This window comes from Solanum stenotomum, chromosome 5, assembly GCF_019186545.1.
Source record: "Solanum stenotomum isolate F172 chromosome 5, ASM1918654v1, whole genome shotgun sequence".
NCBI classification, from domain to species: Eukaryota; Viridiplantae; Streptophyta; class Magnoliopsida; order Solanales; family Solanaceae; genus Solanum; species Solanum stenotomum.
The window spans coordinates 13,543,238-13,567,065 of record NC_064286.1 but is presented as its reverse complement, the minus strand read 5'-3'; the positions used below and the strand labels follow the sequence as shown (position 1 = coordinate 13,567,065).

General features: G+C 33.6%; 1 protein-coding gene across 1 annotated transcript in view; it reads right to left on the bottom strand.

Annotated features, from left to right (window-relative positions):
* Window positions 1–1,297: 1,297 nt before the first annotated feature.
* The window catches only part of LOC125865852 (coiled-coil domain-containing protein SCD2-like), a 45,497-nt gene continuing 22,966 nt past the window's right edge, over window positions 1,298–23,828 (bottom strand). Inside the window, exons 16-17 of the mRNA XM_049546112.1 lie at window positions 18,772–18,898; window positions 1,298–1,546 (exon numbers count right to left, since the gene is read on the bottom strand). Of these exons, the coding sequence (XP_049402069.1) occupies window positions 1,428–1,546; window positions 18,772–18,898 (246 nt within the window). The 3' untranslated portion in view covers window positions 1,298–1,427. The remainder of the gene's footprint in view (window positions 1,547–18,771; window positions 18,899–23,828) is intronic.

Genomic DNA, 23,828 nt, shown 5'->3' with positions numbered 1-23,828 from the left:
ATGGCAGGATGATAGAATGTCACACCTCCGACGAGCCGTCAGGGCAAGCGTGAGAGGCAAACAAAACCATTGTGAAAAAGTAGATTCTAGTGGTCCAACTGACGGGCCGTCACACCAGCAATGGACCGTCAGGCAAACCACCACATAGGCTTTTCCTACACAATTTCTAGTAGGGCACGAAGGCACAAGTGATGGGTCGTCAGGCGAAGTGTCAGATGCACTTCAACGGGTCAGCTTTATTATTTTTAATTTCAAATTTTCTTAAAATTATAAATAGTATTGTTATGTTTATTTTATTATCTTGCGTTTAGTGAATAACACAATATGCTTGAATGAGTTCTCTTCTAGAATTTTCATTGGTTTTTAAAAATCAAAATTTGTGTGGTTACTCTAATTTTGTAAGTAAATTCTTATTTAATAAATGAAATTACATTATTTGTTTCAATTATCATGAGTGGCAAAACTGCACAACCAAGAGTCTATCCATGAGTACATGACCTAAACAAGGTTTTTTATGGAATAAACTTTGTATTGTGATTGTATACATTATTAACTCTTTCGAACTAATTTCTAATGGTTATAAATATTAGAATCTTTCCTAGATTTTACTTGTTTGAGTACAAAAATGTAAAACCTGGAAAAAGAGTTAATAACGTGGATTCGAGATTCAAAAATTGTCTAATGGTTTATGATGTAGTAAGATTAACCAATTCAAAGTAAATGTCATTGATTTGAGATAAACACTTTTAGTCCAGAGTAAAAGTGACATGCATCTAATTTGGTTGAGAAATAGTTAAATGTAGCATGGGTTTGATAAACTAGTATACTAGCATTACAAAATGAAATTATATATTAACCTGAATTAAGGCAAACACTTTTAGTGAACACAATCATGGTTTTTCTCTCTATAAATTCTCCGTTTAAGTAATATTTTTGAAAGTTACAAGTTACAAATTGATACTAAAAATCATTCGAACTCTCACAAACTTTGTTATTTCCTTCGAAAATAAAAAACGAATAGTAAATAATGATCATATACGACTTAGTTCTCACCTTATTCCCTATTGGTTCAACCCAACCTAATTTGGTTTTATATTTGACAACAATCGAGTTATATTATTTTAAGGAGGCATAATTTGGACATATCACCATATAATAGTAATTTGTCTACATATTTCTATTTAACTTTTTCACTTAAAATAATTTCATATTTGCATGAACATTCACATTAGTATATTATACAATATTGTGCATTGTGTAACAAAAACTTTCAATCCGCACTTATAGTATTTCTATGATTACATGAATAAAAACTTTGTAACAAAAGTTTTTAAAAAGCAATAATAATAAATAAATAATTGAACTGAGACATGCCAAAACAGGATGAGGAAAAAGTTACTAATTGGTAAGTGAGAAGCAACTCATTGTCAAAAATCATTTTCCTTTTGCATTTTTTTGGTATTTTCTGGATCTATTGACCGGCGAGTTTCTTGCCATAATTGGGTTTCAATTCCCAATTTCTTGAGCTCTATGAGGCCTCGCTCAACTGCAGTGTGGAAGAAAAACTTCATTTAGTTATTTGCATTAAAAAGTAAATATATATTTCATCTAATATCACAATAGTAAATTATTTGTACATTTTGACACCCTCCCATTTTAGGAAAGCATACGAACTCAGTGAATGTGGGTAATTTAAAAACAAAAGGGGGTGGTGGTGGAGGGGGCGACAACATATTATAAGGAGATTTTCAAAAAGTAAATAATAATTACTTTCGTGACCAATTTTTGTTTGACCAGAAATTTATAACTTCACATTTTATGATTTATCAGTAAGAAGATACACCCAAAGCACAAAGAAAAAGTATCAAATGTCAATGCAATTACATTTTATATAGTTGAGAATATTTGTCTCGAATTTATCAAGAAACCAAATTTGTTGACCACATAAAGCATGAACTGCTAACGTTCACAAACAACTATGCCATACTAGAAAAGGCAAGATGTTTCAGCGCCAACTCTGAATCCAATATATCATAAGTCAAAGGATGGTGAAACTTAGTTTTTCACTCCTGAGATTGTGTATTTGAGTTACTGGATTTCAGAAATGGGTAGTGCCCCTACGATGATACAGACGTCGGTATCCAATACGGTGAGGAAGACGACATATGTGACGAAAACCTCCCCAAGTGCTGGTCAACAACTTATTTTCCAAACATTATTTGGTGTAATGACATATATGGTTGTTATGAGTATAAAAATTATTTTCTCCTAAGTGAAATTTTTATAGCCTCAATATATGGTTTATGCCTAGATAGGATATGCGAAACAAGCCCCATTTTCAAGGACTCGAGTATATTTCAGAGAAAAAAGCAAAATTAAAAGCTTAAAACTTAAGAGTTGATTAAAGTCAATATTAGGAGTTAACATGCTTGGAATTGGGGATTGAAAGTCATATAGGTTTGTATGATGATTTCAACTTAGTTGATTGATTTTGACAGTCCCAGGGGGCTAGAGAATAATTCAAAAAAATGCTTGAGCCAAATTTAGTATTTCAAAGAATAAAAGTTGACATTGGTAAAATATATGATTAGATGACCTAAGATTGGCGATTTAAGAGTACTAATAGGTTCATAAGGTGAGTTTGAATTGAAAATGTGTTTGGTTTGTACCTCAAGGGGTTTAGGTGGTTTTAGGGTGGTTTTTTATATTAAAAATGCAATAAATATGGAGGCTATGGAGACGCTTAGCATCAACTTAGCCTTTGACACATGAAGCCTACATTTTTAAAACATTTCTCAAATAGACGAATTTCAAATCCACAAAATATATTTGTGGGAGTTGTAAAGCTTGGATTTGGGGATTCTTAGAGGGATTTTGTTTTCGATTCAACTTTAATCTTTGTTTTGGCACTTACATTTGATTACACACCTAATTTAGTCGCTTTAACGTGTGATCTGATTGAGAATGTTGGGGGACTTTTAGCTCTAGTACAATACATTGTTAATTGACAATTTTAAGGTCGTCTTGACTGGTAATTTTAGATTTGGAACACTTGGGATTTTTGTAAAAAAAATTGAAAGAATTTTTTCATTTTGACTCTATGACACGAGTTTGACATTTTATTGACTTATAACTCATTTCTTTTATATGTCACTATGAGTCGTTTTATCTTTGTTTGGTAGTGTAAAACTCATATTTTATTATATAGGGAGGACTCTTAAGGAAGGGTAAAGTTATTCGTTAAGTTTGTGATGTGGGGCATATTTACTCTTTTTAGTCATGCTTTCGTATGTTTATACCTTATTTTGAGGATAATCTAGGTTTAATACTATGGTTTATAACAATTTTCATGTTTTCGCACTTATTAAAGATGTTCTATGTGTAGGTTAAAAGGATAAAATTATGGAAGGAAATAAAAAGATTTTGCCAAGCCAAGCCCAAGGCAAAACTTCGGGTCTCGTGACATGGCTCCCAATGCGAAGGGGGGTCAAATTTCACCCCCCCCCCTCAATGTTTCATACACTACATGAGGTTCTTTAGGGCGTGAAAGAAGATCACGTGATGCGAGGGCTAGAGAAAGGGTCACAACCTCACACCAACAGGTTCCAAAGACGGGTGAAATTTCCCTTTTCCCAGTGTGACTTGGATAGATCTTCTAGGTGTTTTAAAATATTATAAATACTCATCCTTGGTCATTTTTAGAGGAGGACGAAGATTGTAGAAGCAAACATCAAGAATAAAGTCGCAATTCTCTTAGGCTTGCCTTTTTCCCTCTTAACTTTATTTCTTATTGCTACATGAAGTATAAATTTTGTAATCAGATTATGAGTGGCTAAAATTCTTCCACTCAGGGTTATGGTAATAGCATATAAAAAATATTTTATATACAGAGTTTTAATGTGGATTCTACAGTTACATTTTGTTGTCTTAATCTTATTCTTACTATTATACTGTGTCACGACCAATATGATAAGCAAATAATTGCTCGTTGAACTCGATAGAGGAAAAATAAGAGTAGAATGTGGGTTAAGGAGAGTAGAATGTGTTATGGCTAGGATAGAGACATGCTTAGTTTTCCTTCCTTGACAAAAATATAGTAAAATATGTAAATTCATTTTGAATAGTTGATTATCCCAACTCAACGATATAGTATGAGGATAATTTGGATAGACGATTAGAGGCTCGATAGACCATGAGCATAATAGAAATCTTGTGAATCAATTATTATTATATATCTTAAATTATTTTAACAACTATATGTAAATATGATGGAATTAGACACGCATCATAGCCCTAGGAGATCTCTCTGTGAACAACTTCCACAATCTACTCACTTCATTATTCTTTCTTTAGGATAGTAATTACTATCGTTATACAACAAACTTACTCTCTAGAGTTGGACAATAATTGTTATTGTAATTATAATATACTAAATCAAGGTCTTGTCAGTGCTAAGTCCCTATGGGATTCGACATTCGAGTAGTTGCAATTACTTAATTACTTTACGACCACATACACTTGCATGTGTGTTGAGAGACAACAATTGTTTTGCATCATTGTTGGATACTTAAGTATTGACGAGTTTGACATTTTTTTTGTTATTTTTATTTTACAAGTGTTAACAATTTGATCTTAATTATTGTCATTGCAGGTGACAGGTTTATGCTATACTATAAAGACAAGGCTAACCTTACGAAAGATGAGGTAAACCTAACTTTATTCCAACCAAAAAGGTTTCTTTATTAGAGGTTAAGGTATCAGGCCTTGTTGCAAGAATAACACAACCAACCATCGACTGAAATGGCAGACCAACCACTAGCCCTAGTAAAAATGCTCGAAGAGGAAATTCCACTCGTAAGAAACATCAAGTCTAGTATCATGAAATCTACCATTACTAGAAGAAATGAGTTAAAGCAAAATATGGTGCAAATCTTGCACTCAAGAAGGAAGTTTACCACATGAGGATCCACAAGTGCATCTCCAAAATTTCATAGATACGTACATCACACGGGGCATCTCATAGGACAATATTAGACTTTTCCCTTTCCATTCTCACTATTAGGGGAAGCTAAGAGGCATCTTTAAGATAAACCTCCCAACTCTATCATTTCATGAGCTGAAGCATTTTATTGCAGGGTTCTTTCAATTGAGGAAGACAACTAAGTTGAGAAATGAGATACTCGAATTTTAGCAAAAGGAAGGTAAAGGCCTTCCCCAAGAGATTTGAAATGTTATTGTTGGTTGTTCCCTATCATCACCAGACGTAGGAGGTCCTAGAACATTTATCGATATTTATTCTAAACTATTTTTGGATTCAGTTGCAAGAGGATAGGCGGCACTATAGAAAACATAGACCAAGTTAGTGCTCCTATTGATTAGATTAGCAATTAGTAATACAGAGTGGAATAGTGAGTCATATAAAGAAAGAAGTTGGTATGATTGAGGTTGATAGGATAACTAGTACATATACATGCACAAATCACAACTATGAACAACAACTTCAGTTAGCTGAACAAATTTCTCATGGAGCAGGCGCATGAGCAAGCTTAAGTTTACTAGATTCATAAAGCTCACTTGTTATGTGAGGTCTATAGGGGTGATCATTCAACAAATACATCCATATTCTATACATTTAATGGGTAAGGCAGATACGAGGCATAGGACATCAGAATTTTGGGAATGCTTATAACATTAATTAAAGGAAACACTCAAATTTCTCTTGAGGTGTAAACTAGAGAAAAAAAATCAATATATATATATATATATATATATATATATAGACCATAGGGTCATCAACAAGGCTATCAGCATAGTCTGAGCAATTTAGTTCAGATCTAGCTAAATGATATCAAAGAGGTGCTGAACAAATTGGTAAATGGGCAACAAAAGTAGGAAGACACTGCAAAAATAACCATGAAGTAGCAATCCATATTTTAGAAAGATAGATGGGTCAGAGAACAAAATATATGAGACCTCTTGGAGGTCTACCTGGTGATATGGATCCCAGTTTGAAACATGCTAATTCAGTTATGATTACAAGTGGTAAGGATTTGGGTGAAAATATTCAAGTGCAGGTAGTGGTTGATACAATGGTTAACAAGAATAGCGTTAAGGTTTCATAAGAAAAAATTGTGAAGCGTTCTACACCAGTAGCTGTAAGATCTCCTCATTAAATAATTCCCATAGAAGTTGAACAAGCAGAAAGGGGAGGTAATATTCTCAAAGTTCTTCAATCTATTAAAGCAGGTAAAAGTATTAATACTCCTCTGGTTGATATATTGCAAGGCATTCCCCAGTATCCAAGGCCAACAAGAGAAGATTGAATGAATAACAAGCGATTTTATAATCCTTGATTTTGAGCCTGATTTGAAAGTTCTGATTGATGTGGCATCTCAATTGCTTACTAAGAGATCATATGGCAAAGTGAAAGTGCTCAACGCTTACAAACCATTAAGGTAATCATCCATCTATGTAAAATCATCATCTATCACAATGACATATTTTACTTCTGATTTATCGTAAAAAGATTCATTGGACAAAGCCTTTCAGGCCAAAGTATTATGTTGGGACGCCAAAGAGAACAATCCTATCCAACATCTGAATAATTTCATGGGAATTTGTGCACAATTTAGGACTGCACAAAATTTCAGATGGAATTATGAAGTTGTGAATGTTCATACATTCCCTTACAGGGATGGCAAAAGAATTGCACCTGACGATACAATTATATTGTACTCTATTAGGGCATGTCATATGCTAGTAAATATGTTCTTATATAAATGGTTCTTGCTAAAAGGAAATTAAGTAACAGTAGCAACATTATGTACTTCAGACAGTTAGAATGTGCGCTCTTGTAGGGGGTGTAGGAACAAATTAAAAATTTGTTGATCCCTCCATAGATTTGGATTAATGATATGGTATAACTTCAGACATTTTGTCTTGCTCAAGACCTAGTGAAACAGTCCATAGGGAGAAGAAGTTAGGAATTACATGTTTGTTTCAATCATTAATTTATTAAATAGTGTAGTTAGGCATAAAAAAGAATGGAATTCCAAGGTTAGATTGCTAGTAGAGGGAGTAAAAAGGTGGATGAAGAGATTTAAATATTACCAATTCTATGAAGAACCACATAGTTCAAACCACTATGATGATCCTTGTTCTTAAAGTGGAGTACATCATGCCACAACATTAAATCAAGCATTTTTCAAGAGAATTCGTGATTTGTAGTGTGTAGTGAAAGAAAAAGAAAAATATAAATATGGCATGCCATGACCTTAAATATGGATCTTGGTGGGAGGAAACCCACTTTAACTGGGTTTGTTGTTACTATGTGCAGGTACAGAGGTCTAACATATTGCCAAAACAAAATGGAGAGACTAAAACATGAAAAACAAATTTGAATGGGGCACGTCCAAGACACCTCACCACGTAAGGGCTTAGGTAACACGCCTAGCCTTGTCGTCTGAGGTACCTCGGTGATAGAAAAAGGGCCCCAAGTAGAGCCCACTTTTTAACCCCTCCTCCCCNCCCCCCCCCCCCCGAAAAAAAAGAAAAAGAAAAAATCTCTTCATTTTTCTCTCCCCAAGTAGTCCTTGACTGACTAGCCGACGCTTCTGCCTTTCCACTTTCCACAAACACAAAATTTCCCCAAGGTACAAAAAGCATTAAAAGTAGTAAATTTTCTTCTTTATTTCATGAAAACCCGATTACCTAACTTTATCATTATGCTTATTTCAAAAATTTTTGTTGTGAATTTTGCGAAGCTTCAAGCTTTGAAAGTTATAGCATAGTTTGATTTTAGTATGATATCGATTGTTTCGTTGATTGAGTAATTCTAAATAGTTTTCATGATAATATTGAGAAGATACTACGTGCTAATTTCAAATTTCTATAGCTATTTCTTGATATTGATTTGGTGGGTTCGTTTAAGTCTTAAATAATTGCTTATTTTGGTAGATTTGTGTTGCCATTATGTTTGCAATGAATTAAATTATGATTATTGGTACCTAATTGATTCCTATATGGCTTATTGTTGGGATGAGTTAGGTAGATTTTGATACAGTAGGTGGAATTTAGTATTGCAGTAGATTCCTTAGCATGAATAATTGAACAAAAGTTTTGAAGAATGAAATATGGTGATTGAACATGTTCCAAAGTATAGTCATGGACATTATGTTTTCTATGAGTGATGAATAACAAGCGTCTGATGTTAGTCATCTGGTAAACTTTAAGGCCTAGAATAGTATCAGTGTGTGATGGTCCATGAATATTTGGGGGTTGTAAGAAAAGGTTTTTAGGCAAATTGCACAAAATAGAGAAATTGTGCAAAAACACCTTCAAGAATAGAGAAATTCACAGCTTCATAGTTCCATCTGGAACAAAATAGATAAATTGTACAAAAAGACCTTTAAGAAAATGCACAAAAAAAAAGAGAAATTGTGCAATATTTGTTGAAATGTCAAATTTGGCCGAGAAGGACCTTTGATGCAGATCCTGAGACTTTTAGGCTCATTCCAAGCCCCCTTGTAGAATTTGGATTAAAATTAAGTTCGAGTGTGGGACTCACTTTTCGTCAAAACAACCTCAGTTGGAAGTGTCCACATCTCTGTTGAGTCCGGAATGCCAAATTTGGTGGAGTATCATATTTCATTTGTGTGCATGGGGTTTTGAATGAATCCCGAGTCTCTATCGAGACATTTTGCACATTTCAAGTGTCAAATGGTGCAACACTTTTTGGTGCGCGCAGACTCATTTGTTCTAGGTGTTTTCGCGCCTAGCGTCGCATTCATGAATGCCTATGGTTTTAGCCTTCGCATTCACGAGCCAGGTGACACATTCACGGAGACTAAATTTCCTGGTTATCATGTTCGCAAACCCAGCTCTGTAATTGCGGAGAGTGGTGGGTCGAATCTTTCGCGTTCACTACTGGCTTTCCACATTCGCAAAGAAGACCACTACTAAAAAGTTGTCAAAAAACAACGGCCAAAAGCGACGGACTGCATCGTTTTTTTGGTCAAAATCGACAGAAAAGCGACACAGTCGCTTTCGTTACTTTTATGCTCAACGCTTTTCAAAAAGCGATGGACTGCGTCGCTCAAAAGCGACGGACAAGGTCTTTTTCTTTTTATTTTTTCTTAAGTGACGGACAACATTGTAATTTTGAAATTTTAACTTTTTAAAAAAATAATGCGACGGACGCAGTCACTTTTCTGGAAAAAAATATTTAAAAAAAAGTTCAAAAAAGCAACGAACAATTCGTCGCTTTTCTGCATTTTCATTTTTATACAAACAGAGAATATGAATATAATTAATTAATAATCCTTTATTCCACATACAAAATCATGTATACACACATAAATCATCAATCTTATGACAAAGAAAGATAGTAAAAACATCCATAAAAGAATGACAGTAAAAATACACACATAATTGACCAAATGTTCATAATAACAAACATAAAAAATTCAGATCCATACAAATTAAAGCAACACAAACTTATTTAATTTAAAAATTATACAATCTAATTTAAAGTAAATAACTTAAGACTGATGAAAATGAAGGAGACGAGAGGCGAGGAAAACAAGTGGGAGTTTGGTCGCGGTGGCTCGTCGTTGGAGTCGATGGGACCGAGACAAAAGTCAGTAGAGGAGGTTCTCGCAAGATTTAAGGTAGGAGAAGGAAGAAATGGTGGTTTACTTTCGAGGGTGACCGGATCCGATGGAGAGATGGAGAGGAGCAGTGGCGGTGATTGAAGGAGAGAAGACAAAATTGGATATGATTTTAGGGTTTTGGTTAATAAAAAATGAAAAGAGAAGAAGATGTGATCTAAACCCTTGGATTGGATGAGATGGATGATTATGATTAGAAGGGGTAAAATGGGCAGCGTAAATAGGTTGTTTGATGGGTCTTGAGTTGGGTCAATTAAAACTTTAATTGGGATATTTAATTTTAAGCTCGATTTTGACAATAATTGACATTAAAAACGATGGACACCGTTGTTTTCTGAAAATTATTTTTTAAAATAATAGCAATACAGTCTGTCGCTTTAATTAAATATGAATATAAATTATTTATAAATAATTTTAGCGTAATTTTTATTTTAAAAAAAGGGACGGACAAAGAGGTCTTGTTCGTTGTTTTTTCAAAAAAAAAAGCGACGGACGAAGAGGCCCTGTTCGTTGCTTTTATAAAAAAAAATCTAAAAAGTTTTAAAAAATAAAAAAAGTGACGGATAGTGTTGCATTTGCTGTCGCTTTTTTAAAGCAACGCAATCCGTCATTTTTTCGTCCGTGGTTTTTTTACCTTTTTTTAGTAGTGGACCCAGGGTTGACCAACATGATCGTTACCAGATGTTTGCATTCGCAAAAGTCAATTTATTGGTCTTTACTTTAAAGACTAGTCGTTAATTTAGCTTCAATTGGCATATTTAAAGTTGGATATCTCGAGCTTGGGAGCTCTTGATTGGGTGTTTTAGTTGCTAATTGTCAGGTTTTGGCATGGCTTTATCGTGGAGTTATTAGGAGAGTGTGGGAAGTGCATCTTCGAGGTTCATTTCCATCCCGAAGGACTGCCTGAGCTTCTTTAAATAGCATATTATTTCATTTTCATGCATGTTGTGAAACTGAGCTTGAATTTTCCAATTTTTGGGCACAAGTTCAGTAAGTTGTTTAGGACCCAATTACAAGGTCAATTTTAGGATTTTTAGTGTGGGTCCCACAATTTTATTTTTAACTCAATTTTGGGTGCGTCTCTAATTGTATCAATTTTGGTGTCTAAACGTCTGTATTGATGTTGTGATCACTTCTATGAAAGTGTTGTGGTGATCAGAGGTGTTTTGGAAGAGGAAAGCTCCAGTGCAATGAATTTAGAACGCATATGATCGGCTTCAAGGTAGGCTACAGTCTACTTTTCTTGATTGTGCTCCATTAGATAATGTTTAGTATAAAATGCATGTGAATTAGGATATATATGTCGGATTCTAGGAATCCATCCTTTATTTCCTTTTCTATTGATTCCCATATAAGCTTTTGGCTAGTCCTAGGTGGTAAAATCCTTAGTTTAGGCTAGTACACTTGCTTATAGCATAGTTAGTGCAGTCATCCTCCTTAGAATTGATACTTGAGACCTTAGTTTAGCTTATGACTTAGATGTTTAAGCATGTGTTTTAGCGATCCTTTTAGTTGTCAGTTTCTCCATATAGTGGTTGTTACGATATTTGTACCTTATGTTAGTGATCGTACTTTGGTTGCTTGTCATAGCCATGATTGGCTTTAGTTGTGCTCGGTTGGGAGCTTGAGTTGTATGTTTGGGGTAAAACGTTGATATTTGAGTTATCCACCCCCCTTTGACTATCGAATTCTTCATTGATTCCTTTGTTTCGTGGGTACTACTGATCTTGTTATGTTGTTATTGTTGAGGATGTTGGTAGATTGTTGGGATTGAGGCCTTTGTCGAGGACCAGTTAGACTTCAGGTTAGTTTTCTATGCTTTGGGAGCGTGGTAGTTTGTAGTGTTTATCTAGTTGTTAAGCTGCTATTGTTTGAATACTAGTGATGGCATACATTGCATTTGATACCTATTTCACGTGTTTTGTGGTATGACCCCAGCTCATGCATTGGATATTTACTACTATTTTTGAAAAAGTAGTTTTTACGTTTTTACTCTTTTAAAATTGGTTTTGACGGGAGTTGTACCACTTGGATCACTTTGATAAATTAGTTTTTGAGACATTGGAGGCATCTGGATGTGCTCACCTTTTACTTGATCAGTTAGCGTGTCGGTGCCACTTTTCTCTATTGATTTGGCTACTATTACCTCTATTACCATGACGGAGTAGATCTGGTACGGGGATGGATAGCTTTGGAAGTCCTGAATCGGGATCAAACATTGTATACAAACTTCTCGAGTCCCTTATGCTTCCTTCGGTCATGTGACACATTGAACAAGATGATGATGTAACACCCCAGAAATTTTTTTGAACTAAGACTCGAACCATTCATCGTAGTGAGTGAGATTTTACCAAGGAATTAAAATTTCTTAAGTGTTAAGGTCACTAGATGTAGCACCTTCAGTTCCAAAAAGAATTAAATTGGAAATAGCAAAATCTGAAATTTTACAAGTTAAGCTAAGTATGAGTTTTGGGTTGACTTCAAACGACCATAACTCCTAGCTCAGGATGATTTAGGCGTTCTACCAGTTACCGTAGGAAACATCTTTGAATTATCTTTCCAACGCCGCCGAGTTTGATAAGTTTCGAGGTCGGATGAGTGAGCTATGACCTTTTGAAGTTAGGATGTCTAGTTAAGGAAAGTCAAAACCGGGTTTTAGAGGGGTAGTTTGGTTTTTTCCTTACCAAAACAGATTTAATTCGTTTTTAGTAATATTTTAGGGGTCTAATCTGATTAGGTTCAGTTTTATAATTCTAAAATACACCTAGGGTTTTAGTTGAGAGTTCAAGAAGAGAAAAGAGGAGAAAGAGGAGAAAAGAGGAGAGGATCAAGCGTTCGTCGAGATTTTTGCGTGTTGTAGCGGATTTTCGCCATGGATTTGATCCCTAAGAGGTATGTAAGCTTCCATAGTGTTGGGTTCTTTCACCCACACGCCAATCATGATTTATTCAGCGTAATTTCGTTCTTGAAATTTATGGATTTAAGTTCTTGATGAGTTCTTGAAGTTTATTAAGTTTTGAAGTAAGATTCTGCTTAGGTCAACTTTAAACGACCATATCTCTTAGAATATTAAGAGTTACGTGAGCCATAACCTATCCAATTAAAGGTAATTGAATCTACTTTCCAACCCCACCAATTTCACGTCAATCCAATATCTGAGTAAAAAGTTATGACTATTTTAGTAACCTATACAGTGCTGTTACGAATTAGCCGACGGGAAAATATTGAAAATAATCGGTTTTTGTCTTTTTACCTCCAAGAAAACCATCAACGAATTTCTTGACTAATAAAAAGCTCAAAACAATCAGATTTTCATCTTCACTCATGAAAATCATAATTTTTGGCTATAGAGATTTTAAGAAACTAACTCGAGAATCTCAAGAAAGGTCTTCTTGATTGTTTACCTTCAAGCTAGGGTTTCAAGGCTTCTAATCAAGTTCTTCTTCAAGATTCTTAAAGATTCTTCAAGATTCTTCAATAATCTTGTTCTTCTAGGTATGTAAGGCTATCATAGTGTTGGACTAGTTCGTCCTCACACCCTACATCTACTTTCAGATCAGTAAAAGAGTAATCTAGGAAACTTTCCCTAGATTTGAGTATTCTTGAGATAAGTTGATTTTGAGTTCTTGAATTCACGTTTCTTTTAAAAGTTATATTCCTAATTATCGAATAGCTATATTGTTATTGAGATCCTTCATATCATGAATCATAACTCTTGAATTCATAATTCAAATTCAAGAGAGAGTTAAGAGTAGAGTTCAAGGAAGCCTTTGAGTTCAATTGTGAATCCTTTGAGATCAACTATCGATTTGAACTAAGTTTTGAGGAAGTAAGTCAGAGAATGAGAAGAGTCACATACATGAGTTTCATAATGTTATGTAGACCTACGAGTCAAGTCGTTCATGCCCATAAATTCCGCATGAACTCCAGAAGTTGAGTATCTTTGAGAGGAGTAGTATCTTCAAGTTCTAAGTCTTGAGTATTGAGTTCCTAATCCCCTTTGAGATTATATTTCTAAGCATGGGACTATTACATGTTACCCATAAAGTCTTTGAGTTGAATTGTTCATGCCCATAATTCCGCATGAATCCTATAAGTCGAGCAGTCTTGAGAAGAGAAGTATCTTTGAGTCTTTGAGTTGAGTCGTTCATGCTTATAATTCCGCACGAACCCTCTGAGTTGAGCATTCTTGAAATTAGTAATATCATTGAAGTTCTTGAGTTCCAAGTATTTGAGTTCTATCTATGGTTATTGAAAACCTTGCATTGAGTAGTTCATGTCCATAATTCGGTATGAACCATATTTTAAGAAGTCTTTTACAAACGTTTTAACTTTGTTTTAAGACTTAAGTTTTGAGTTCAGTAAAGAGTAAAGAGTAAAGTTTGAAGTCTTTTTCTTCAAAAGTATATGGGGACTAAGTATTCCCAAAGAGTTTATAAATGTTTTCACATTTAAATAAGAACGGAAACTGAGATTTCCAAAGGGCCTTCGGGCTAGTTTTCAGAAAAGAGTAATAGCTTTCTAAATGAAGCAAGCAGGGAAACTGAGATTTCCAAGATAGCCTTTGAGCTAAGTTTTTGAGCAATTATCTCAAATCAGCAGAAAGAAGTATGTTTTTAAAACATAAGAGCTAGTATATTTTTGGGAGTAGTATTGAGCACCGATATGGGGGAGAGTTTAGACAACTCACAGCCTCCATAAACCATGTAGCCACCATGGGTAGAAAAGGGTCATACTTTTTAGATGAACCTTTTTCGAAATAGACTAGTGGATCCATTAGGCAGTTCAGGTCCTATACCTTTGGCCGGGTATAGGATGCGCTGGCAGCGTGAGGTAGATCGCTGTATCATCACTATAGCTCTTATGTGATGGTTGTCGGTTAGAGAAACTCCCACAGAAGTTATTGTATTTTTATATACATCAGTTTATTGTATTTTTATATACATTTCAGAGTTATGTTGTATCCTTGCATACACACAGATTTGACAGCATGTTTTTAAACAGTTTGTTTCTTTATATTGCACTTGTTTTAAATTGCTTTATATTGAAATGAGTTCAGTCATATTTAGTTGAGTATTCAAAGTTGAGTATCCAGAGTTGAGTATCCAGAGTCGAATATCATATCTTTGAGTCGAATATCATATCCTTGAGTTGAGTATCTAATCTCTGAGTTGAGTATCTTATCCTTGAGTACTTCTGAGTTGAGTAAGTTTGAGTAGTTTGGAGTATTCCTTGAGTTGAGTAAGATTGAAAAGAGGCAAGTATGTTTCCTTTTTATCAAGTTTCAAGCTTATGTTTATGTTTTAGAATTCCCCTTACATGCTCGTACATTCCACGTACTGAGCCATTTGGCCTGCATCTTTTCATGATGCAGACACAGGTATTCAGGATCATCAACAGGAGCTTCGTTGATACATCCGAGAGTTCGAGTTAGCTATGGTGAGCCTCATTGCTTCCGGAGGATTCCATTTACTTTCAGTTGTTAGGAGGTCGTGGGTATTGTCCAGACTTCCATCATTGTCATTTAGAGGCTTCATAGATAGACAGTAGAGTTTTAGAAGTCTTCATTTATTTTGTTAAATGTTTTAAAGACTAAAGTTGCCTTTTTATGGCGAGTTGTATATATTTTATTATACATAGTTTTCTTTGGACTTAAAGTTTGTATTTAAGTCTTATGAACTTTTATTTCAGTTTTTAAGCTTTGTATGCTTGAATCAGTTTTCCACTTGTAGTCAGCCAGGATGAGGGTTCGCTTGGGGACCAGCAATGGTCTTCGAGTGCCGGCCACGTCCAGGGTGTAGGCTCGGGTCATGACAGATAATATTCGCATAAGTCCTACCTGGGTGTCATGGGCTGGAGGTAGGTATATATACTTGGTTGTGTGGTACTTGGTTTTGATGGCTTAGTTGGTTTCTATCACATAAGTTGCATTCATATTCATTTTCGATCACCAATATAATTGATTGTTGTTTGCACCAACCGGTCTTATGGCCGGGGTCGATGGGTTATATTTGTTGTTGTGTACCTTCCAGGATTATGGGGGTTTGATTAGGTTTTTGTTCGATAATATGGTTGTGTATCTTATGTTGATCATTTTATAGTAGTTATATATATCAGTTCTAATTTTTCCTATCTGGGTGTTTTTTATTCAGTTAGGTTTGATTGACCTTTTAGGTGATTATGTGGAGTAGTGGTGTTTACCATTGGTATCCTTGTTTAGTTGGCATTCTTTGTCGTGATTAGGTTGTTAGACTAGCGCCTCTAGGTATGTTCCCTTGTTTCGGTCTCTTAGTTAGTGTATTCTATTTCTTCATCTTTGTTTACTTGTATTATCACGTGATACCCCTTCGTTAGTTACTTGTGTTGTGCTTTTCTTATTTACGTGCTCTTTATATTGTCTTTAAGTTTGGAACTAAGTCGGACTATGCCTACTGAGTACCTATTGTTGGTACTCATACTACACTTCTGCATTCTGCAAATCATAGTACAAGTTTTTGTCATTTATTTGGGACTCGTGAGAGCAGCTTTTGGGATTCAAAGACTGGGGTGAGCTCGTGACATTCAGAGTTTTCGATCTCCCTCTCTCTTCGATAGTACTGGTCTTTATTTTGCATTCGGAGATAGTTCTATATATATTTGTATTTATAATTTTTTGTTCTCCTATTTTGATTGGAAGCTCGACTAGCAATTAATGTCAGGTCTCTGGGTAAATTTTTATGTTTATATTTTTTACCTCTCCTTCCTCTATATTGATATTGTCCCCCATTCCCCTTGTGTTTTCTTACGCGTGACAGCGCATTACTCCTGGTTCCGGACTATGGGGTTTGACTTATCTACTGGTAGTGTATAGTAGATGTCATCATGACACACTTCTCAATGTATGCATCAGAGGATACGAAGCACGAAATTTTTGGATTGTGTTTAGAATAGTTGTTTTCTCACATTCTCTCCTTTCCATCACTCACAAGGTCAAGATAAGTGAATTCCTCCGTGAATTGACTTTATTTCACCATGGAAGGTCATGGAATCTCACTTCTCCATACTTGAAGCTTGAAGGAAAGCTTGTTTTTTTCTAAAAAAAATAAAAATAAAGTAGAAAACTTGGAATCTCTATCAATTGAGATATTTTTCTCACACATCTTCATCTACGAGCTCGGGTGAGCATTTGTAAGGGTAAGGGGTGAACAAAATCAAACCAAAAACTACACCAAACTGTAGATCGAGTTAAATCGAGAAAAAAAAAATTGACTAGTGATTTGATATTGAAAAACAAATTCGACTATACTTGGGTTGAGTTGATTTTAACTTGAAAAATCAAGCCAAGATCAAATCAACCCAACATTATATTTATAATTTTTAAATTTATTTCATACATAAAAGTATTTATTTTTATATAATTTATAAATATTTCTTATGTTTTTTCATAGTTTTTATATTTTACTAACATATTATGTCAAATTTGACTTAGAACTTCTAATGGTCCAATAAAGGCTATGGTCCATAGATATTATTAGTAACTCTAATAAAGCTCAAATCAAAATCAAATCAATGCTAAAGATAACAAAAGAATAATAATTCAACACTAAGAATGACAATAATATTGAATATGTGTTCTTTAGTTTTACATTGATTTTGACAATTGAATTACATAACTTAATTGTAGTTTTTCTTTAATATTTAGTCATGTAATTAATATTATTAGACTTATTTTAGTATAATGTAGAACTTTTAAATTATGATAATTTTCATTATGACTTACTTATTTGCAATATTTGTTTTATGTGGTTTCTTTATTATTTTTTCTTTAATATTTAGTCATGTAATTAATATTATTAGACTTATTTTAGTATAATATAGAACTTTTAAATTATGATAATTTTCATTATGACTTATTTATTTGCAATATTTGTTTTATGTGGTTTCATTATTATTTTTTGTTGAATATTTTAGTGTCATCACTCATATTATATTTTGTGTTGTCTTTTTAAGAACACCTTTGATAGTTGTATTTCGGTAGGAGTAAAATGAAGAACACCTTCGATAGTTGTATTTCGGTAGGAGTAAAATGTATTTGAAGCACAAGTTAATTATATGTTTGTATGAATACTTTAATGAAAAACTCAAAAAAATTCGGAAAAAAACCAAGGTTGACAAACCTAAAATTCATTAGTTTGATTTGGTTTATAGATTCAAAACCTGATACAAATAATTTTGTTTGGTATTTAAAAAAATCGAACTAACCCGGACCATGTATACCCCTATCTAGCTAAGCGTATGTTAATAAGATTGTAAACCATATATGATGAGAGTCTCCATCTGTTTATGTTTCACGGACGTCTTGACTCAAGTATTTGTTATTGATGCCCATGTCATAGGTAATAGGCTTTATATTTGTTATTGATGCCCATGAATAGTTTTTCTTCATTTAATATTAGTTAAAATTGCAAAATTGAGAGGGAGCAAGTTTATGAGACTTAAGTTATAGATGTGTTGGTTATAATGCATATAATTATATTTTGTACATACAACATGGATATTTGATAAATATGTATTTTAATAAGGGTAGTATTGTCCTAACATAAATTCAAAATAATTTATCCTACTACCAAAAAGATATCAGTTGTTTTTCCAAAAGTTTGTTAAAAAACTTAACTCTAAAAATTAAAATATTTTTTAAATTTAAAACAACACTATTAAATTGTCAACCAAAAAACCTATTCCCTCGGTCCCAGCTTATATAAGTTACTTTGACTTGGCATATAATTTAAGAAAAAAATGAAGATTCTTGAAACTTATGATCTAAAATAAGTGATAGATGTTTGTATAGCTATAAATCATTTCATTAAGGATAAAATGAATATTTTGAAGTTAAACTATTACTAAATATAGAAATCCCTCTTTTTTTTTTAATTGACTTAAAAGAAAAGTATGTTATATAAATTGAGACAGAGAGAATAGTACGTTTAACGACAGTAACACCTCCAAAGCACTCAAGGGGTGACTATTCTTTCTTCTTCTTTTAGTTTGAAAACATTTTTCATAAGTTAAAGAGTATTGGAAAATAACTTATTCGCCTTACACAAGATAGGGGGTAAAGTGTTACCATGTACAGCATCATATGAAGTGAAAGGTTGGCCACCTTGGTTGATCCAAAACTGTAATCTCTCTTCTGCAATATCTGCCTCCACTTCGTGATTTTTCGCCCTTCTCCAAAAGTATGTCAGCCATGCCTAAATTAATATTAATCTTACAAAATTAATAAATTTGAAAACAAAATCCAAAAGTAGGTGTTAAAGAGTCTAATATCAGTAGAGGAATGATAATTTGGTCTCCTTATATGGATTTAGACAAACCTCCCCTCAAGCAGAGGCGTATCCAGGAATTTGTCAAGATGGGTGCACAAATACAAAAAAATGCATCTTAAATATAAATTTGATAAGTTTGACTTTTAGGTTCTTAATATGAACCATTAAATTTTAAAAATTATAGGTTCAAAATATAATAATACTATTAGTTTTAAATTTTAATATACGCATTTGATTTAATTATATAAAAATCATTTAGTGCAAAGTATTTTAGGACCTTCCAATGTAAGGCACTTGAAAATTTTGAAAGATTAAAGGAAAAAAACAAAAGAAAAATTAGTTGAAACATCAAAAGTATAATCGATAACCACTTGGGGAGGTGTTACTCAAAAGGACAAGATAGATATAAGACTTAAATTTTTATCCTTACTTAGAGAGGTGCACTCAATCATTATTGTATTATTATATGATATTTTAAACGTGCGTTCACACACCTATATTTAAATATTTTTTAAAAATATAACATTATTATATATAATCTAGAGAGGGGAGCATGGGTTCACGTGAACCCACGGCACCCCCTCTAAATACGCCCCTGCCCTCAAGAGCTAGCTTTTGGGGCTGAGTTAGGTCAAGGTATCATATTTTTACATAGTATTAGAGTCAGATCCATCCCAATTTGTTCACCAATATTGGGCCTCTATTTAGAAGTATTCACGCTCCAGTTGAGGTTTGGGCATGCGGAGATATGTTAAAAAGTTTCACATCGGTAGAAGGATGAGAATTTGATTTCCTTATATAAACTTGAGCAAGCCTCCCCTCAAGTGTTATCTTTTGGGGTTGAGTTAGACTCAGATGTCATAACTTGAAGCAATGGTTCTCAAGGTAATAAAAGAAGATCTTCATCTCCTTATTTTGACCAACCAAATGAAACAAATAGTGAGAGTTGAGAGTCGTTCACAGATAGATAGTTACAGGTCTATAAAGGAAAATAGAGTGTGTGAGCATGTTATGATGAGGTATCTAAAATAAATGAGGTTTTTTTTAGTGTGGTTTAGTCATTTTGAGAATATCAAATATACTAAATTTCTTAGTTATGTTATATTTTGTCGCTCGAGTATTATTTCTCCATGTAAAAAAAAGCTTGGTGTCCTTGTTATCTTCTTGTTCTTATTATTTAATGTGGATAATATTAGTACATTTTACGAGATTCTCACAAGTGCATTGATAATGTAAAAAAGATAAAACATCAAACTGACTTATTTCTAAGTTATAAATGAAAGTATTCAAATTTATTTCGAATTTCTATTCAAAAGTGATGGCTATTGTGCATCAATAAAAAAGGTATAGGGAGAAAGTAAATAATATGCGTGTAGTACAATTTTTTTTTTTAATACTTAAATTTGATTATATGATGTGTGTTATTAAAGAGTTTAAATATTTGAATTCTATGATGGTATAATGGTTCTTTACAATCCCACTAAAAGATCAATAGGAAATAAGAAGAGCCACTGGAGAATCTTCTTAAAACCAAGGCATCCTTCAAAGATAGTGTAGGTAAAAAGAATTACAGAGAAAATTGATGAGGAAGAGGCCGTGGTGAACGTGGAAAAGGAAGAAGTTATGATAACAATTTCAATAATGAAGATAAAAAGTCACCAAATATTTAAAGATTGTGGTCGTGGACAAAGAGGGAGAAGATGATGTGATTACTTTAAATAAATAAATGGAATACAGTATGAAAAATATAAAATTGAGTATAATAATTTTCATAAAAAATTGATCAATACTCTTGGGAATGCCAGTTGATCAAGAAAGCTAATCATGTTTATTAGAAAAAAAAAAAGATGAGTAAACATTGTTGGTGATACTTAAAAAAGAAGACAATATAATTTTAGCTCGTTCTATTTGGACAATGAATCAATAAATCATATGTGTGGATGGAGAAATAAATTCTTAGAGATCAATAAAATGGTGAGAGGTAGTGACTCTTTTGGAGACACCTCAAAGAACCAAATTGTAGGATACATACCATATTTATCTCAGATAAAGATGGTGACCACAAAGTAATTAAAAGATGTTTATTATGTGTAAAATTAGAAAATAATATTCTAAAGTTGAACTAATTACTTGAAAGGAATATGATATTCATATGAAACATATACAAAATAATTTAAATAATTGTTAAAGTGTATACGGTAAAGAATTGATTATTTTCTTTGAATGTTAAATAATTAATATCAAGTGTTTGAAGCTAATGTGCAAGATAAATCATAGTGTTAGCACGTATGATTTGGAAACCTAAATTTTGATGCACTTAAATGAGTGGGAGAAAGAATTTGGTGCACGGTATGCCTTCACTCAACCATCACAATAAGTTGTTTGAAGCTTGTGTTCTTGAAAAATATGTAAGGAAAAAATTTCGAATAAAGATCACGTCAAGATCAACCAAATCAATCCATCTTATTCTTACTAATATGTGTAAGTCAATTAACCCACCTTCTTTTGATAAAAATAAATATTTTTTTATTATATAATGATGATCTTAGTAGAAAGGCTTTTGAGTCTATTTCTTAAAGTTAAAATTAGAAGCTTTTCTTACGTTTAAAATTTTCAAAGTACTTGTAGAAACACAGAGAGACTATGATCTAAAAACTTTTAGGCCTGATAATGGAGGTGCATAAACTTCAAAAGAATTAAATAAGCTTCATGAAATTTGTCACCTTCTTATGAATCTGTACTCCACCCCCAATAAAATAAAGTTGTAAAGAGAAAATAAAATAGCACACTTGTAGGGATGGCAATGGGGTGGGCTGAATGCGGTGCGGGGCGGGGCGGGTTGCGGATATATGTGATTTCATGTGGGTTCAAACTTAATTTTAATCTTACATGTTATAAGAGTGATAGAGCATTATTTATTAAAATAATTTCTTTACGTAAACTCTTTTGAATGGCTAAGAAACTAGAAAGAAGAAAAAATTATCTCACTACTTGCATTTAATATTTTGTTATTACATCAAATGTAACCAATTCAAATCTACCAAAAAAGGGTTGTTGACATATCTAAAAGAGTTATAAAACATTGTAATGTTAAAATAATGTTATAACATGTTAATTTTAGAGATTAATATCTAACAAAATTTTAATTTCTTTAAGTTGAAAACTTACTGAGCCTATTATTTGAACTACTTTTTACAAAATATGTGGAATGGGGCGGGGCGGGGTGGGCGGATTGAAAACAACAAAATATGTTATGTGAGGCGGAGCGGGGCGGGTTGAGATCTTAAAGGGTTTAAGCGGGTTTACCCTGCAACTGCCCCGCCCCGCCCCATTGCCATCCCTACACACTTGTTCATATGTTTAATGCTAAAAATTTACTGAAGAGATATATATTGGTTTGCGGTTGTTTTTTGTGTAGTTTATTTTCATTAAGTTTGAGCGCACCAAACTTGTTTGTAGGTAATAAAAGAATGTGTGTCCAAAAGACCAGCGATAATGAGGGAGTAATTCCGGAGGGAAAGCTGAACTACATTAAAAACTCTATATTGTATCTTTCCATAAATCATATGTAGCTCTTAATATTAGTTCATCAATTTCCCCATTTTAAGATACTAAACTCATAAAAAAGTTAACATAACTCAGTCTACATATTCCATTTCCAGGTGCACTCAACTGCAATATTCTCCCTCAGAACTAGCTTCATCATTGTGTGGTAAGATATATGCCCTTACTCAAGTCTTTTATGGAAATAACCTTTCACTCATCACTGAGAATCTCCCTATATTTGTCATTATTTTCCTTGATACTTAGTCTACTTACCTAGTAATCATGTTGTTCCTTGGGGTTTGGTCCTTCATCCTTTGTCGAGGTCATTCTTAATCAATTCATTGTCCTTTTTAAGACCTCTAATCAAAATGAGTCTTGAGGTATGTACCACTTTTATTTAGGAATGCATGACTACATAATAGGGGTATATAAAGCTTACTCTAGAAAAAATGTTTTATTTTCTCAAAACATGATCACTTCTAGATAAAAGCTTTTACAAACACGGATTGAGATGGATATTTTGATGGTAGAAGATCTACATCCATTTGTTGTACATTCATATATAGGAATGAATTTAGTTACTTTGAGAAGTAAGAGCCAAAGAATAGTATAAAATCAAATGCTAAAAGAGTTATGATCCAGCTGGGTGTCTTATGATCTGTTATTTTGGAGCTGATGTTAAGTTTTGATTTTTAACAAACTTAGAGATCTAACAAGGAACCAGATCCTTGTTATTGGGACTGATGGCAGTGAAATGAATGAATAAACTCAGTGTGAGGAATATTTGTGTATCATCATCAAAATGGGGGGAAATGTTATATTCTAGGTGTTTTGATGATCCACACAAATGCATGGACCTAGTCCCTGGCGGAGTGCTCTCGTCCAGATTCAAATGGAGTACAGTTGTAAAGCTGTCATGTCAGGTGATAGGTGAAAAGCGCAGTGTACTGCACCAATAGGAAGAGTGGACGAGACTGTTTGTTTTAGTGGCTCACAATTGCAGGGATCCGATCCCTGGCTGAGTTCTCTCGTCCAGATCTATAATGGGGTACAACTGTAAAGCTGTCCTGTCAAAGGTTGGTGAGGCGTCAACGTACTACACCAATCAGAATGGACGAAGTTGTTTGTCCAACGGTCAATAACTCTTTATGGTTGACTTAATCAACATGACAAACAACAAATTAGTTCATTCATTCAAAAGGAGAGAAAGCCAGCAAGTCTTCTCAAGAAATCACCAAGAAAAGTTTGCAAGGGACCTGGTGTTGGGTTTTAAAGGTGTGAACGAGAATCGAAGGGTTGTGACTCTCCT